Below are 17,090 nucleotides of genomic sequence, written 5' to 3' on the forward strand. Positions count from 1 at the left end.
GAATTCTGATATATTAAATACATGCATATCTTAGAATTGTTTTGTGTTAATGAAAAGTAATTGTAGATGCGTTTTGATTATAAGATAACAATTTATTTTCTTACCTTTGAGAGTCAAGTCTACTTGGTGCTATTGGCGAATGCTGAACCATGATGCTCCGTACAGATGTGTTATGTCTAAAACCATAAACAAGTATAAAATATAAATATTTAGTAGACAACAAATATATAATTCTAAAGACTCCATGTTGATTTCATCTGACCCCTCCCACTTCCTCCCACCCACCAACAGGGTCATAAATTGCCTGTCTTCTGATTGCCAACCAGTGAATGCTCACAGACAAAGCCTGTCTAAAATTGCATTATTCAACTAATATGATTTTTGGTGGGTTGCTTTTACTGCTTGTGCTACACCAAGTGGTCACTGTGTTCCTATTAACGAGATAGAAAACAGATCTATACACAATAGATCACCCACCATAGAAGCGGTTGGATCTAATGGAGTGCATACAGTAAATGGCTATGTTCTCCTAGATACTCCAGCTCATTCCAACCTCATGTAACCAGGCATAAGTGATGGTGACTGCAGTCCTGTAGTGTTTCTCACCCCCTGTCCAACACCAGTCCTGCCAAACTGTGCAGCAGAACCTGTAGACCTACCTACCTGAGACCGCATGTCTACTGTATGTCCAACGCCTAAAGTGATGTCGATATAGATCTCTTCTTCCTTACTTCTTATTGAAACTCAATGTCTTCTCCTTTGCTTATGTCTGCTTTTTTTGTTTGTTTCTTCTTATCATATTTTAACTCATCGGTCCCAGTCAACGTGAGTGAGCGGGGTAAATACATGGTTTAGATTCTACTCATTTCGCAATGCTGCCATCCTGATTGCTCTCCGTCCAGCTCCCAACCCTTCTCCCTCCCCTCTGTCTGGAATGTAATAATAAAATACTGATCTGAAGGAACACATGCATGCTCCAATAAGACAAATGGTCAGATTGTTCAATCCATAGCATCAGACCCCGACAGACTCTTAACTCTCTCTCCTGCCATACAAAGTTAGTGCTTGTGGTCTATGTGGAAACTTGTCTGTCTCTTTTATGTTGATACTACTAACCAATATTACTTGATAAAGTAAATTAGGAATAAGAATAACATTCCCAAAGCTTTGCTTGTATCTGAAGTACAGAACAACAAAGCTCTGCCATGCAGTTGTATACCGAACATCCTTCCCTGCATACAGTATGTACTGTATATCAAGTCAAAGTGATATGAATATCTCAGAGGGAGCATATACTTTCATGACAAAGTCTCCTAGTCTAGGAGCTTGAGGACTAGACAGCAGCTTTGTATTGAAGTGAAAGTTATGCTAGCCATGGTGTAAGCTTGTGTTAGATCAGGTTGAGGGGGTTGCCTGATTTCTAGCCCCCTCCTAACCAAAGGGGACAGTCGTCAACTCATCTCCTGTGTCCAGGTTCCAAAGTACTGCAAAACGATGAGTTCACTAAGGATCTCTTTAGGTTTCTGCAACTGCTCTGTGAGGGACACAACAACGGTACGTCCAAAACTTTCTAGAACACCTTACCTCAATACTGGTTAAGGTACTCTAGCCTACCTGTGACTTGTGCATTTAGTTCTGAGAGATCCGTATTATTTGTTTACTGCCCACAATCTACTATGTATATCATTACCTGATCCTCTAACCATTCATTGGTATTTGACCACTTTCTCTTTCTTCAGACTTCCAAAACTTCCTGCGGACTCAAACAGGAAACACGACCACTGTAAATATCATCATCAGCACTGTGGACTACCTGCTCCGTCTGCAGGTAAAATACTATCCCCCACCTTCACTCCGTATATGCTTTGTGTAATGTCTGTTTACAGTATCATGTGTTACATGTTGATTTGTCCAATATTAGGAATCCATCAGTGATTTTTACTGGTACTACTCTGGGAAAGACATCATGGATGAGGCTGGCCAGCGGAACTTCTCCAAAGCCCTGGCTGTGGCCAAGCAGATTTTCAACTCTCTCACTGAGTACATACAGGTAACACAAGACTCTTGGGTTGGAAGAAACTAGCCTTCACAGACAGGAATGTGTTGTATGGTTAATCATGGTGATCCAATCGTCCTGACTTTAGTGATCTTCTCTTTGTGATGCCAGGGCCCTTGTATTGGGAACCAGCAGAGTCTGGCACACAGCAGGCTATGGGATGCAGTGGTGGGATTCCTGCATGTGTTTGCCAATATGCAGATGAAGCTGTCGCAGGTAATACAACTCAGTACAATTTCCTAATCAACTCACTTTTACTCAACCAATATTCAATCTATGTCATCAGATATGAAATTGAATAGAATCTGATTCATGTGATGCAACATCAAACTATATGTGGATAGAGAGTTCAACAATCTGCTGTGTTGCCACTAGAGGTCTCTCTTAGCTCAGAGATGTACTCTGCAGCATGTCTAGTTGACAGGCTTTTCTCCCTGCCTTAATTTGAAAGGTTATGAAGGCTGTGATCCATCACTCCCACAGCCAGACACCTTAGATGTGCTTTGTAGCCAATAACCCAGATGGGATCAGAATGAAACCTCTCGTACCGTCTTAGTTTATCTCAGGGTTATCCAGAGGGGCAGGGCTGTTTGCAGGTGGACAGATTGACAGGGCGGCTGGGCGCGTTTTGATTAAGCTAATCAAAGTCCCTCCTCAGATTTATTATGTGCTGTGAGCCGGCTCAAAGGAGGCCCAAAATGAGTCAGTCCCTCCCAGCCATCTGCTTGGGCCCAACAGAATGACATTAGCCTGTGTGCTGATGGATGGCTGGGACCTAGCGCTCTCAGAGGGCCTTGATCTCTCCAAATGCCATGCTGGGATATTAGCAGCGGACTGGCCCCAGACAGAGAGCTGCGCTAACCTTTTTGATGTGGTGAAGGATGTGTCACAAAGTTGCTTTCGTTTCCTCTCCCCCAGGATTCAAGTCAGATTGAGTTATTGAAGGAGCTGCTGGACCTGCAGAAGGACATGATCGTGATGATGCTCTCCCTTCTGGAAGGTTCTATTACCTTTTCATCTCAGTCGTGACTCATCATGGAACACATTGTGGTCATATCTAGAGGCACTGATAGAACGTTCGCTACCAGCATATGCTCTTTCTATGTTATCCATTTTGTGCCTAAAACCCTTTAAACAGATGTATTTACTTGAAATGATATTACATGATATCAAACACCTATCCATTCTACCTGGACAATTCCATTAGCAGATTGTATTACGGTTACTTTGTACTTTCTATTGTTTGTTCTAAACCAGGGGTGTCACTCAATCAGCCCACCGGTCGTATTGAAAAAACACAACGAATTCGTGGGCCTGACATAGCCTATTATGTTTGTTTTTACAACATCAAAAAACCTGCATACAACTGTGACCCAAACTGGCCATTGTTTTATTACAAATAATATGTCCCTTTATAATGTCCACTTATGTGCATTGGGTGCTATATATAGCATTTTAACATATTAAAACAAGAGATACATACAGTGCATTCTGAAATTATTCAGACCCCTTCACTTTTTCAACATTTTGTTGCTTACAGCTTTATTCTAAAATTGATTAAATAAAAAATAATCCTCATCAATCTACACACAATACCCCATAATGACAAAACGAAAACAGGTTTTTAGATGTATTAATTTGTGGATGTCCATCACCCATTTCATATATGTTACGAATTGCAATATGTATTATATCTTAAAAAGTTTCAAAACGTACAATATGTTACGAATCTGCAAAACATGATATGCTAAGAATTCTAGCTAGGTGGCTGACGTTAGCTAGGATAGGGTTTAGAGGTTAGGGTTAAGTTTAGGAGTTAGGTTAAAGGGTTAAGGTTAGGGTTAGCTAAAATAGTTAAGGTTAGGGGAAGGGTTAGCTGACATGCTAAATAGTTGCAAAGTAGCTAAAAAGTAGTACCTATGTGAAAGTTGCTAATTAGCTAAAATGCTAAAGTTGTCCGTGATAAGATTCGAAATTGCAACCGTTGGGTTGCTAGATGTTCGCGTTAAACACCTACTCATCAACCCTGACCACCCACCCTACTTTAGTTTTTGCCATAAGTAACATAATAAAATAATCCCCATCAAAATCTGTCAATTCAATCTAGAGATATCATTGGATGCTTCTCAATCCACCGCATCCACCGATATATCGCACTTCCGCATCTGCAGTGAAATGTGTCAGAACTAGAACGGTGTTTGTCAGACCCGAAAATCGATCTTCTCACGAAAACGTCTGAAGCATCCGAACGATTTGACCTACAAAACTCTATGGAAAGGGGGGATTCTCATGAACACGATGTTGTTTTCCGTTTTGCTCTACGACCCGTGACTCGTCTGAAGGTGACAGGTACCGGTTAGAAAAAATGTATGGAAGTATGAAGGCAGTTTTGATACCTAAAGGGGTCCTAAAATTAAAAAACAAAGCTCAATGATCCGTAGTATGACCATCTTAAAACAATGACATATGTCATCTTAATTTCATAAAGTAGATGACTCAGCTGTTGACTCATTTATACTCGCTTGTGTGTCCTATTGTCCTTTAGTAGTAATTTATACCCACATGTGAATACTTTATCTTATAACTTTTTGACAACCAAGATGACATGTTCTGTAGGCTACAGCAATGACCTGTTGGAACCAGAACTTTGCATGAACATTTAGCCTACAACACTTTTAAACTTTCGGTCTGGTAGAAGATTTGGTCAGTGCCATTAGTGATTATATGATACAGCGCACTGGCTGGCTTGTGTGTGGGTATGGCAATCCACTGCCGTTTGTCGTGCTGCATGTTGGCAGTGCTTGTTGACTTGTAGTGCAGCACGGCAGTATGTAAGCAGGCCAAAATGAATTGACAACCCAAATCATTGCGTGGGACAGATAGAAATGTGTCACGGACCGAATCCTTTGTGTTTGACACGTGTTCTAAACTTTAGTAACCCCACAGGTAACGTTGTCAACGGAACCATCGGGAAACAGATGGTGGACACCCTGGTGGAGTCCTCCAGCAATGTGGAGATGATCCTCAAGTTCTTCGACATGTTCCTCAAACTCAAAGACCTGACCACCTCGGACAACTTCAAGGAGTACGACCCGGAGAGCAAGGGAGTGATCTCCAAGAAGGAGTTTCAGAAGTCCATGGAGAACCAGAAGCAGTACTCCCAGTCCGAGATCGAGTTCTTGCTCTCCTGCGCCGAGGCTGACGAGAACGACATGTTCAACTACGAGGAGTTTGTGAAGCGCTTTCATGAGCCGGCCAAGGACATTGGCTTTAACGTGGCGGTCCTGCTCACCAACCTGTCAGAACACATGCCTCACGACGCCCGTCTGGCCACCTTCCTGGACCTGGCCGAGAGCGTGATAAACTACTTCGAGCCCTACCTGGGCCGCATAGAGATTATGGGCGGAGCCAAGCGCATCGAGAGGGTCTACTTTGAGATCAGCGAGTCTAGTCGTACACAGTGGGAGAAGCCCCAAGTCAAAGAGTCTAAGAGACAGTTTATCTTTGACGTGGTGAATGAGGGTGGAGAGAGTGAGAAGATGGAGCTGTTTGTCAACTTCTGTGAGGACACCATATTTGAGATGCAGCTGGCCTCACAGATCTCTGAGCCTGACGCAGTGGAGCGTCCCGAGGAGGACGACGAGGACAGCCAGAGTGTGACGGAGGAGCCAGAGGAGGAAGAGGAGGAGAGCATGATGGAGTCTCACTCCGCCTTCACCAACTCCTGCGTCTCCATGAGGAAGAACCTGTTCAGCTTCCGCCAGCTGCTGACCTTCAAAAGCATGAGGCGGCAGTACAGGAGGTTCAGGAAGATGAGTGTGAGGGAGATGGTCCAAGGCTTCTTCTCATTCTTCTGGATGATTATCACGGGCCTCTTCCGCTTCCTCTACAACCTGGTGTGGGGCTTCTTCCATATCCTGTGGTCCTCCATGTTTGGTGGGGGCCTGGTTGAGGGGGCCAAGAACATGAAGGTCACAGACATCCTGGGGAACATGCCCGACCCCACACAGTTTGGTATCCATGGTGATGTGCTGGAAACAGAGAAGATGGAGGCGAGTGAGGCGTCATCTGTGGCAGAGATGGGCCACATGGGCCAGGGGGACAAGGCAGAGGCAGATCTGATGGCCGAGCTGCTTAACATCCAAACCAAGAGCCAGGGGGGAAAGCATGCGCCCGAGCCAGGTCTGGGGGACATGGGTGAGGTGGTGGGGGTCGACGCCCCCTCTTTAGCCAGTGCTGTCAAGCAGAAGAAGGCCAAGGTATCTGAATATCCTCAGAAATCACACATTCAGTTTTATTAAAAGAGTAATGGTTATCTGTGTAAAATCAGGCCTCTGTTATGTGTATGTCACTGAAAATGAACTGTAGTTTAAGCTGTTCTTCTCAAAATGTGCCACAGGACAAATTCTGTTTGTAAATGCATGACATTTGGTGTCTATAGACAGGCCACATTGACAGTGTCAGTCAAAGTTAGAATTTGGAGAAAATGTGAAAATCATTAAAATGACTAAAACCATATAGTATTGTTATTTGACCTGTTCTAAATATGCCAAATGTATGATTCAACTCATTGTCGTTTGTGACCTACAGCAGTTTCTGTATCACACTATATTTAGTCTTTGGACACATTGAATTACATATATTTCTTTTTACACATTTAATTAATCAAGTCATGTGAATACAGGAGGGCGTTTAGGTGGGCCTTCGCGCTTCAGCAAACAAGTTACATTACAGCCTTATTCTAAAATGGATTTTAATAAAAACATTTCCTCATCAATCTACACACAATACCCCATAATGAAAAGCGAAAATACGTCTTTAGAAATGATTGCAAATGTATAAAAAAAATAAGATACCTTATTTACATAAGTATTCAGACCCTTTGCTATGAGACTCGAAATTGAGCTCAAGTGCATCCTGTTTCCATTGATCATCCTTGAGATGTTTCTACAACTTGAATGGAGTGGTAAAGTCTGTGGTAAAGTCAATTTATTGGACATGATTTGGAAAGGCACACACCTGTCTATATAAGGTCCCACAGTTCACAGTACATGTCAGAGCATATATGGTTTTTCTTTATTTTTACTATTTTCTACATTGTAGAGTAATAGTGAAGACGTCACAACTATGAAATGACAGATATGGAATCATGTAGTAACCAAAAAAGTGTTAAACAAATCAAAACATATTTTATATTTGAGATTCTTCAAAGTAGCCACCCTTTGCCTTGAACGCTTAGCATTCTCTCAACCAGCTTCACCTGGAATGCTTTTCCAACAGTCTTGGAATTTAATTTGGAACATGTATTCACATGGCTTGATTCATGAAATGTGTAAAAAAAACAGTAACCCCAAAGACTAAATATAGTACAATATCAAACACTCACATTGTAGACAAATACTTTGGCGATTTTTTAAAAATTCTTCAGATTTGTCCATCAGTATGCTCAGAGAAAAAGTGTACCAAAGTTTTTATTTATTTATTTCCATTATGAACATGAATGGGTTTACCAGGATTCCATGTGTTTCTTGAAGGAGGCTGCGACTAAGGAGCCTACCAATGGAGACCACAAAGCTGCGCCAGAGAAATCAGAGTGAGTGGCCTCATACGTCCTTGATCCTTGATGTGATGTGATTGCACCTGATTTGATTCTCAGTGTGAACACAAGATTCCCTACCTGACTGAGCCGTAACAGCATTTGTTTTGCTCCTGCTAGAAGCTGAACTGATTTGGTGAGGGTGCTTGATGTCTGTTGGTCTGTCTGTGCATCACCCTGTTTGATGGTGTGTGTTTGTGTCTACAGCCCAGAGGATGGGGAGAAGAAGGACCAGGACAAAGTCAAAGAGGAGGCTCCCCCAGAGCCCTCACCGGAGGAGAAGAAGGCCCCCAAGAAGAGACCGGGACTGAAGAAAGAGTCTCCAGAGGAGTTCATGGCCAACTTCTTCTCTAGCCTGGACATCTACCAGACCAAGATGCTGGTGAAACCACACACTGATGCTATAGCCATTCACATCATTTAGCCCTGTTATCATAATAGCACATTAGTGTTTGTGGTGTTGCATGCTGTATGGCATATCCTTGTCTAATATATGCTTGTATGTGTTTTTCAGAACTATCTGGCCAGAAACTTCTACAACCTGCGTTTCTTGGCATTGTTTGTTGCATTTGCCATAAACTTTATTCTGCTTTTCTACAAAGTAAGTCAAACCCTATCTAATGAAATAGAGCACAGTGTTACTATTGTGCTGTCCTGGATATACACTGAGCGTGTGTTGTCTCAGGTGACTGGAGATGACGGGGATGACGATGATCCAGATCCCTGGAATGGAGGTGGAGCTACTGATGAAGAGGAGGATGAAGGTGGGATGGAGTATTTTGTCCTGCAGGAGAGCACAGGCTACATGGCACCTACACTGCGCTTCTTGGCCATACTACACACAGTCATCTCTTTCTTGTGTGTGGTGGGATACTACTACCTAAAGGTACATTTTTCAAACACACATACAGATAACTAACTTATATGCACACATACCAACATATTTATAATATCCCTTGAGAATAAATGTTTCATCATTATAATGGACTAGTAATAAACACAGCTGTTTTCAAATAGTTAAAGTCCTTTATATTGTAATATGGGAACTAATCCACCATCAATACATTATTCTCCCTTTTTCTGAAGGTGTATTTGGTAAACACCAGCGTGTGATGATATTATCTCAGACAGTACCTTGTGGGGCTGTGATCTAATGTTCTGTCTGTGTGTCTGTCTGTGTCCCCAAGGTGCCTCTGGTGGTGTTCAAGAGAGAGAAGGAGATCGCCAGGAAGTTGGAGTTTGACGGCCTCTACATCACAGAGCAGCCGTCAGACGATGACATCAAAGGACAGTGGGACCGCCTCGTCATCAACACCCCGTGAGTCATATAGAGCATAACTATAATCATCACCGCAAACTATAATCATCACTGCAAACTATAATCATCAACTTTTTGGTATTTGAATGTAGTTTTCAGATTGTGGATTACTTGTTAATACCAAGGTTTTTGTTTGTAACTCCCTGTCTTGTAACTTCTCATTGTCATAATGATATTTTCCATCCTCTTTTGTATAGTTCCTTCCCTAATAACTACTGGGACAAGTTTGTGAAACGCAAGGTAAGTAGGCAGTATTTAATTAATTATTGGTGGAATTTTTATTAATTATTCACCAGATCAATATGACTTGAACATGCACATACTATTTCTACTATTTACTCTGTTTGTCCTTGTTATCATGGCCTGCTGCTGTTAGGTGATCAATAAGTATGGAGATCTGTATGGAGCAGAGAGGATAGCAGAGCTGCTGGGGCTGGATAAGAGTGCTCTGGACTTCAACCCCACAGAGGAGACAGTGGTGAAGGAGGCATCGCTGGTGTCCTGGTGAGACCCTGGGAGAGTGGCCTATAATAGAGTTGTCGGGTTAGCATACACAGAGTGAAGTCAAAAACAGTACCATTCACATCAATCCACCTCCTTTTGACAGGTTGAGCTCTATTGACACCAAGTACCAGTGCTGGAAAATGGGTGTGGTGTTTACAGACAATGTAAGTGTTCCACATTTACAAAGAGCCTCATTTGGTATATGATAACACCACATTATTGTTGATTTGATCTGACTGATCTGTTTCTATGTTGTGTGTCCCTGCAGTCGTTCCTGTACCTGGTGTGGTACACCACCATGTCCATCCTGGGTCACTACAACAACTTCTTCTTCGCTGCCCATCTGTTGGACATCGCCATGGGCTTCAAGACACTCCGGACCATACTGTCCTCAGTCACCCACAATGGCAAGCAGGTGGGTGCAGTTTGGCTACCAGGCAACAGGGGTCAGTGTTGAGTCACAGCTCTAGTTCTGCCTTGTACTTTATCTCTATGGTTAATACCATCACAGTGGAAGTAACCTGAGGTATTCTCTGTCTCAGCTGGTTCTGACTGTAGGTCTCCTGGCGGTGGTGGTCTATCTGTACACTGTGGTGGCCTTCAACTTCTTCCGCAAGTTCTACAACAAGAGTGAGGATGACAACCAGCCCGATATGAAGTGTGACGACATGATGACTGTGAGTCCTTGGATCATAATGTGGAGGCCACACTAGTTAAAAAATAAATCATTAAATTAAACACCAGCCCAGTTTAACCATCCTGTTTGGTGCCTTGTGAATGGATCTATTCAATTTCCATCCAGCCTCACTCTCTTTCTCACCTTCTCTCTGTCTCTCTCTCCTCCATCAGTGCTACCTGTTCCACATGTACGTTGGTGTGAGGGCAGGGGGTGGAATCGGGGATGAGATCGAGGACCCTGCAGGCGACCCGTATGAGCTCTACCGCATCCTCTTCGACATCACCTTCTTCTTCTTTGTCATCGTCATCCTGCTGGCCATCATACAGGGTACGTACTGTACTAATCTGGGTCACAGGAGGCAGTATCTGGGACAGCGAAGGGGACCAGGGTGAGACCCAGCAGGGTCAGTGTCACTCTGGCTCCCTGGTGTCAAAGTCACCCTGCTCCCTGTGGGCTGTAAGGGGCTGTGGAAAGGGCTGTGTAGGGTGGGGATTAATCACCCATAGAGAGAGACCCATAGCTTGCTCTGTCTATCTACACGAGTCTCTTCCAGGCCCTTACACACAGTAATGTTTCTCTCACAGTCAGAAAGCCTCAAACTTTCCAATGGTTTTTCCACCTCAGACAGAGACAATCAGTCAGCCTCATGTCTCTCCTACAGACACTCAAACTGACTGCTCACCTCACAGTAAGTCTAGAACACACAGACAGATACAGCCTGTACCCTAAAACAAGTGGGAGGTAAAAGTATAGATACCTTAATAGAAAGTTACTCAAGTAAAAGTGAGTCACCCAGTAAAATCCGACTTGAGTAAAAGTATTTGGTTTTAAATATACTTAATATTTTTTTTATTTCACCTTTATTTAACCAGGTAGGCAAGTTGAGAACAAGTTCTCATTTACAACTGCGACCTGGCCAAGATGAAGCAAAGCAGTTGTTACAACAAAGCAGTTGTAACAACAGAGTTACACATGGAGTAAAACAAACATACAGTCAATAATACAGTAGAAAAATAAGTCTATATACAATGTAAGCAAATGAGGTGAGATAAGGGAGGTAAAGGCAATAAATAGGCCATGGTGGCGAAATAAATACAATATAGCAATTAAAACACTGGAATGGTAGATTTGACAGTAGATGAGTGTGCAAAGTAGAAATACTGGGGTGCAAAGGAGCTAAATAAATAAATAAATACAGTAGGGGAAGTGGTAGTTGTTTGGGCTATTTATAGATGGGCTATGTACAGGTGCAGTGATCTGTGAGCTGCTCTGACAGCTGGTGCTTAAAGCTAGTGAGGGAGATGAGTGTTTCCAGTTTCAGAGATTTTTGTAGGTCGTTCCAGTCAATGGCAGCAGAGAACTGGAAGGAGAGGCAGCCAAAGGAGGAATTGGCTTTGGGGGTGACAAGTGAGATATACCTGCTGGAACGCGTGCTACGGATGGGTGCTGCTATGGTGACCAGCGAGCAGAGATAAGGCGGGACTTTACCTAGCAGGGTCTTGTAGATGAAGTATCAAAAGTAAATGTAATTGCTAAAATATACTAAGTATCTAAAGTAAAAGTATAAATCATTTCAAAACCATTTGTGTTTAGTGAGTCCACCAGGCCAGAGGCAGTAGGGATGACCACATGTTCTTTTGATAAGTGCGTGAATTATTTGACAATTTTCAAAAATTACTTTTGGTTGTCAGGGAAAATGTTTGTAATAAAAAGTACATTTATTTTCTTTAGGAATGTAGTGAAGTAAAAGTTGTCAAAAAAATAAATAGTCGTGCTAGAGGCGTTACTACAGATCCGGGTTCGATCCCAGGCTGTGTTGCAGTCGGCCGTGACCGGGAGACCCCATAAGGCAGTGCACAATTGTCCCAGCGTCGTCCAGGTTAGGGGATGGTTTGGCCGGTCGGGTTGTCCTTGTCCCATCGCGCTCTAGCGACTCTTGTGGTGGGCCGGGAGCATTGCACGCTGACACGGTCGCCAGTTGGACGGTGTTTCCTCCGACACATTGATGTGGCTGGCTTCCGGGTTAAGCGAGCAGTGTGTCAGAGTCGTGTTTCGGATGACGCATGGCTCTCTTCGCCTCTCCCGAGTCTATACAGGAGTTGCAGCGATGGGACAAGACTGTAACTACAGTACCAATTGGATTTCACGAAATTGGGAAGAAAAAGGGCAAAAAAAATATTCAGTACCAGTCAAAAGTTTGGACACATCTTCAAGGGTTTTTCTTTATTTGTATTAATTTCTACATTGTAGAATAATATTAAGGACATCAAAACTATGAAATAACACATGGAGTCATGTAGTAACCAAAAAAGTGTTAAACAAATATATTTGACATTCTTCAAAGCTTTGCACACTCATGGCATTATTTTAACCAGCTTCATGAGGTAGTCACCTGGAATGCATTTCAATTAACAGCTGTGCCTTGTTAAAAGTTCATTTTAAAGGAATTTCTTTCCTTAATCCATTTGAGCCAATCAGTTGTTTTGTGACAAGGTAGGGTTGATATACATAAGATAGCCCTATTTGGTAAAAGACCAAGTCCATATTATGGCAAGAACAGCTCAAATAAGCAAAGAGAAGCGACAGTCCATCATTACTTTAAGACATGAAGGTCAGTCAATACAGAAAATGTCAAGAACTTTGAACGTTTCTTCAAGTGCAGTCGCAAAAACCATCAAGTGCTATGATGAAACTGGCTCTCATGAGGACCGCCACAGGAAAGGAAGACCCAGTGTTACCTCTGCTGCAGAGGATTAGTTCTTTAGTTACCAGCCTCAGAAATTGCAGCCCAAATAAATGCTTCACAGAGTTCAAGTAACAGACACATTTCAACATCCACTGTTCACATGCACATTTGTGGCCTGCTGGAGGTCATTTTGCAGGGCTCTGGCAGTGCTCCTCCTTGCACAAAGGCGGAGGTAGCGGTCCTGCTGCTGGGTTGTTGCCCTCCTACGGCCACCTCCACGTCTCCTGATGTACTGGCCTGTCTCCTGGTAGCGCCTCCATGCTCTGGACACTACGCTGACAGACACAGCAAACCTTCTTGCCACAGCTCGCATTGATGTGCCATCCTGGATGAGCTGCACTACCTGAGCCACTTGTGTGGGTTGTAGACTCCGTCTCATGCTACCACTAGAGTGAAAGCACCGCCGGCATTCAAAAGTGACCAAAACATCAGCCAGGAAGCATAGGAACTGAGAAGTGGTCTGTGGTCACCACCTGCAGAAACACTCCTTTATTGGGGGTGTCTTGCTAATTGCCTATAATTTCCACCTTCTGTCTATTCCATTTGCACAACAGCATGTGAAATTTATTGTCAATCAGTGTTGCTTCCTAAGTGGACAGTTTGATTTCACAGAAGTGTGATTGACTTGGAGTTACATTGTGTTGTTTAAGTGTTCCCTTTTTTTTTTTGAGCAGTGTATATATATATACAGTGTATATACAGTATATATATATATATAATAAAGTACAGATACTCCAAAAAACTACTTTAGTAGTACTTCAAAGTATTTTTACCTAAGTACTAAACACCACTGTCTAAAGTGATGCTGCTTCCCATAGTCAGACGCTGTTCAAACAATATTTTACACTGCAATACAAAAAGCTGTGGGGGGAGGAGAATTGTGTTAAATTGCCCTGTCCATAAAGAGACATGTTCACTGTTGGTTGTGTGGCTGTAGGTCTGATCATTGATGCTTTTGGAGAGCTGAGAGACCAACAGGAACAAGTGAAAGAGGATATGGAGGTGAGAGACTTTGGTTTACTTTCATCTGTAGTGCAGGTCAACAGAAGACAATGTTTGAGTGTTTCATCTATTTTTCTCCTCAGACCAAATGTTTCATCTGTGGCATCGGTAATGACTACTTTGACACGACGCCTCATGGCTTTGAGACACACACCTTACAAGAGCACAACTTGGCCAACTACCTGTGAGTATCTAGACTGAAAAAAAAAGCTATACTTAAAAGCTATACTTTTTTGTCTCTGAAGTATCAATTAGCCGACAGGTCTTTCGTCTTCCTGCATGTTTATACCCACTTGTTTACTATTAAACCACCTGATGGATGGCTTTACACAACAGCTGATGGTATCTATGCCCCAGTAAACAAAATACAAACAGTGCCCCTCAGAGCCAGCATTCTTCCACCCTCTATAAGCTCAGTGCTCATCTATTGTTTCTGTGCTAGCTAGCTGGAAAATAGGAAGCCATGTGGTCTTCATCTGCCCACTCAACTGGAGGAGGATATAACGCTAACCTTATTAGCTCATTTGTTTAGGTTGGTTGGAAAATAGGTGTGTGATATCATCTTATGTATGCATCACACATTTTGATTTGGTGTGCAGTGGCACATAGACTCAGTACTCTGATGGTTGAGGATAAGACACATGGATGATTGATAAGATCATCAAGAACATTATGCTTGAATGAGACTTTCATTTCCTCCTGCTATAGCCATTTGTAGTTGTGAAAGAGGTCAGTTGATCTTTGAGATGTTGAATGATGCAAGTGAAACATGACTGTGGATCAAGTGGTAATTTTCATGTATCTCAAATCTATTTGACTTGACAGGTTTTTCCTGATGTACCTTATCAACAAAGATGAGACAGAACACACCGGTCAGGTATGGCACTTGTCACTCTTTTGACCCCTTTGTCCTGTGAAAAGGTTGTCATATCAGGACCCAAAGTTAACTGTGACTCACCAGTTTTTAGGCTCGGCTCATTTGCTGCTGTAGATTGACCAGTCTTTTTGTCTGTCTGCTTCCTCCAGGAGTCATACGTGTGGAAGATGTACCAGGAGAGGCTCTGGGACTTTTTCCCTGCTGGAGACTGTTTCAGAAAGCAGTATGAGGACCAGCTTGGATAGAGGTGACAGACAGGTTGCTGTCATCCTACGGACAGGACTACAGTCCTACAAAGAGCTGCTCCAGGTACACTCCCACTTCCTCCTAACAGCTAGCTGATGACGGTTGGTAACCATTCACCGCCTATTGCCTCCTCTAAATGTGTGAGACTAGAGGAGAGGGGAGATGCTATCTTCCATATGACGGAATAACCATTTTCACATCAACGTCAAATGTACCTGTACATGTTACCTTTGGTACAGGCCAACCTCCAAGAAAGTGACTATATTACAACCTGCCCAGACAGATTTCAGTTTTGAAAAAAAAAATCTATTTTTTTTGACAACGTGTTGCCTTTTCCTCCACATAACCCCAAACCATTGCACAATTATTGGTCTTTTTGAGAAACTCTGGGTTGTGTGGGGTTATGGGACAACGTGTGAGTCTTGGCTCGTTGCAATATGCACAATACTACTTCAATATTTCAAGAATGTTGAAAATGAGACTTATGCCAAAAGATAGGTGGACAGATTTATACAGAGAGCATACTGTATGTGATTTAACAAAGTTTAAAAAATGTTATTCGAGTAATGTGCTTTCAGATATGAAGTATTGAATATAGAGGACTTGACCAGGGGAAATGTTGATTATATGATAAAAATGCCTGAATCAAGTACTTGATGAAGTGCCTTATCTACATTACAACGGAGCTATGCAAAACCATGTGTTTTTCTTTCTGCAATGGATGTGCAGTAGTTTTCCTGGACCAGAAACAAGCAGCTGTTCAGAGTCATTAGTTTGTGGCTTATGTTTTTCATTTGAAAATGGATGAGCAGTGTTGAGTATTTTGCCAACTGCAGAATCTACACTTAGGAAAAAAAAGCTCTGGATAGAACCAAAAAGGTTGTATTGCTTGCTTCATATACTGTATGGCAACCTTATAGGTTCAATATAGAACCCTTTTGCAGGGTTCTTTGATCAGAACCCCAGGGTTCGTCTTCACTGACCCAACATTGGTTCCATGTAGAACCATTGGGTTCTATGGAACCCATTTCAGTTCTATATATAACCTTAAGGGGTGCCATATATGAAGCAAGCATGGAACCCTTTTGGTTCTATCCAGAACCTTTTTTTCTAAGAGTGTAACTGCAAACGAGTATAAATTACACAGTTGTCTTAGTATATCATATGTCCGAATTTATTAAACACCTTGAAACAGAAACAAAAAATAAATTGCTATTGTATGGCTATTTGTATGTAGTAGCGTTGCTGGACCGTACATTTCCCTGAAGGACAAATAAATACATCAATTAAATAACTGGAGTCTCTTCACACAGTGTTTCTTGTTGGATTTTACTATCTATCTTTTTTGCTATAGTTAAGGACAAAGTATGTAGCCTACAGTACAAACTACAGCAAATTTGCGTGTAATATCTCACTGTCCAGTTGGTCCTTTACTGACCCCTAATCACCTCCCGATGTGACTCTGAGTTCATATCAGGGGATTTAGCTTCTTTTTTTTTAAGCATTGCGTCATTTCCCCTAAAAGATCATGTGCATGTGAAGCTGAGCCTGGCTCTCCTTTACCTAACCACTCTTTGAATGACAAATATAGCCTACAGTTTAGGCCTGACTGTTAGGTGTTAGCTAGGGTGGCTTTGAAGGTTTACCACATTCAGCCTCCACATTTAGTATTTAAATTTGTATTATCAGTAAGGTAGTATAATCAGTCCTAGCTTTTGATTTTAGCTAGTAGCTACTGAATAGTGTTGGTCAGTCCAGTCCTACCTGGGTGCAGGAGGCATGCAGGAGATCAGCAGGCTGGTTCCCTGCCTTGGCCGATGGTAGTTTTATCTCTAGTACTCACGGTGCCACCTGTCAGTTCATATTATGTCCCTCCCACCTCAGTACCACGCTGGGCTGCAGCCTGACATCCCTCTGAAGCGCATACAGCCATCCCTTTAACCGGTCTTAACCAACTCTGACATGTGGATATCTGATCACGTTTTTTAATCATTGTAGGTAAATTGACTGAAGCTTACTGAAAAGTGAATTATCACAGTCCCTGAAATTATAAAAATGTTCATAAT

General features: G+C 42.4%; 1 protein-coding gene across 2 annotated transcripts in view; it reads left to right on the plus strand.

Annotated features, from left to right (window-relative positions):
- LOC139530772 (ryanodine receptor 3-like) overlaps window positions 1-16,377 on the plus strand; it is a 177,282-nt gene extending 160,905 nt beyond the window's left edge. The window contains exons 82-103 of one of the 2 annotated variants that reach the window (XM_071327455.1): window positions 821-838; window positions 1,474-1,554; window positions 1,740-1,828; window positions 1,922-2,050; window positions 2,168-2,272; window positions 2,975-3,056; window positions 5,003-6,315; window positions 7,591-7,649; window positions 7,860-8,034; window positions 8,167-8,253; window positions 8,338-8,538; window positions 8,840-8,970; window positions 9,168-9,210; window positions 9,347-9,474; window positions 9,578-9,638; window positions 9,743-9,889; window positions 10,017-10,151; window positions 10,324-10,480; window positions 13,837-13,901; window positions 13,985-14,085; window positions 14,727-14,778; window positions 14,928-16,377. In XM_071327455.1, the coding sequence (XP_071183556.1) occupies window positions 821-838; window positions 1,474-1,554; window positions 1,740-1,828; window positions 1,922-2,050; window positions 2,168-2,272; window positions 2,975-3,056; window positions 5,003-6,315; window positions 7,591-7,649; window positions 7,860-8,034; window positions 8,167-8,253; window positions 8,338-8,538; window positions 8,840-8,970; window positions 9,168-9,210; window positions 9,347-9,474; window positions 9,578-9,638; window positions 9,743-9,889; window positions 10,017-10,151; window positions 10,324-10,480; window positions 13,837-13,901; window positions 13,985-14,085; window positions 14,727-14,778; window positions 14,928-15,023 (3,455 nt within the window). In that variant the 3' untranslated portion in view covers window positions 15,024-16,377. The remainder of the gene's footprint in view (window positions 1-820; window positions 839-1,473; window positions 1,555-1,739; window positions 1,829-1,921; window positions 2,051-2,167; window positions 2,273-2,974; window positions 3,057-5,002; window positions 6,316-7,590; window positions 7,650-7,859; window positions 8,035-8,166; window positions 8,254-8,337; window positions 8,539-8,839; window positions 8,971-9,167; window positions 9,211-9,346; window positions 9,475-9,577; window positions 9,639-9,742; window positions 9,890-10,016; window positions 10,152-10,323; window positions 10,481-13,836; window positions 13,902-13,984; window positions 14,086-14,726; window positions 14,779-14,927) is intronic. The other variant, XM_071327456.1, reaches the window with a different exon arrangement.
- Window positions 16,378-17,090: the final 713 nt, after the last annotated feature.

The sequence above is a fragment of the Salvelinus alpinus genome, chromosome 9 (assembly GCF_045679555.1).
Source record: "Salvelinus alpinus chromosome 9, SLU_Salpinus.1, whole genome shotgun sequence".
Lineage (NCBI taxonomy): Eukaryota > Metazoa > Chordata > Actinopteri > Salmoniformes > Salmonidae > Salvelinus > Salvelinus alpinus.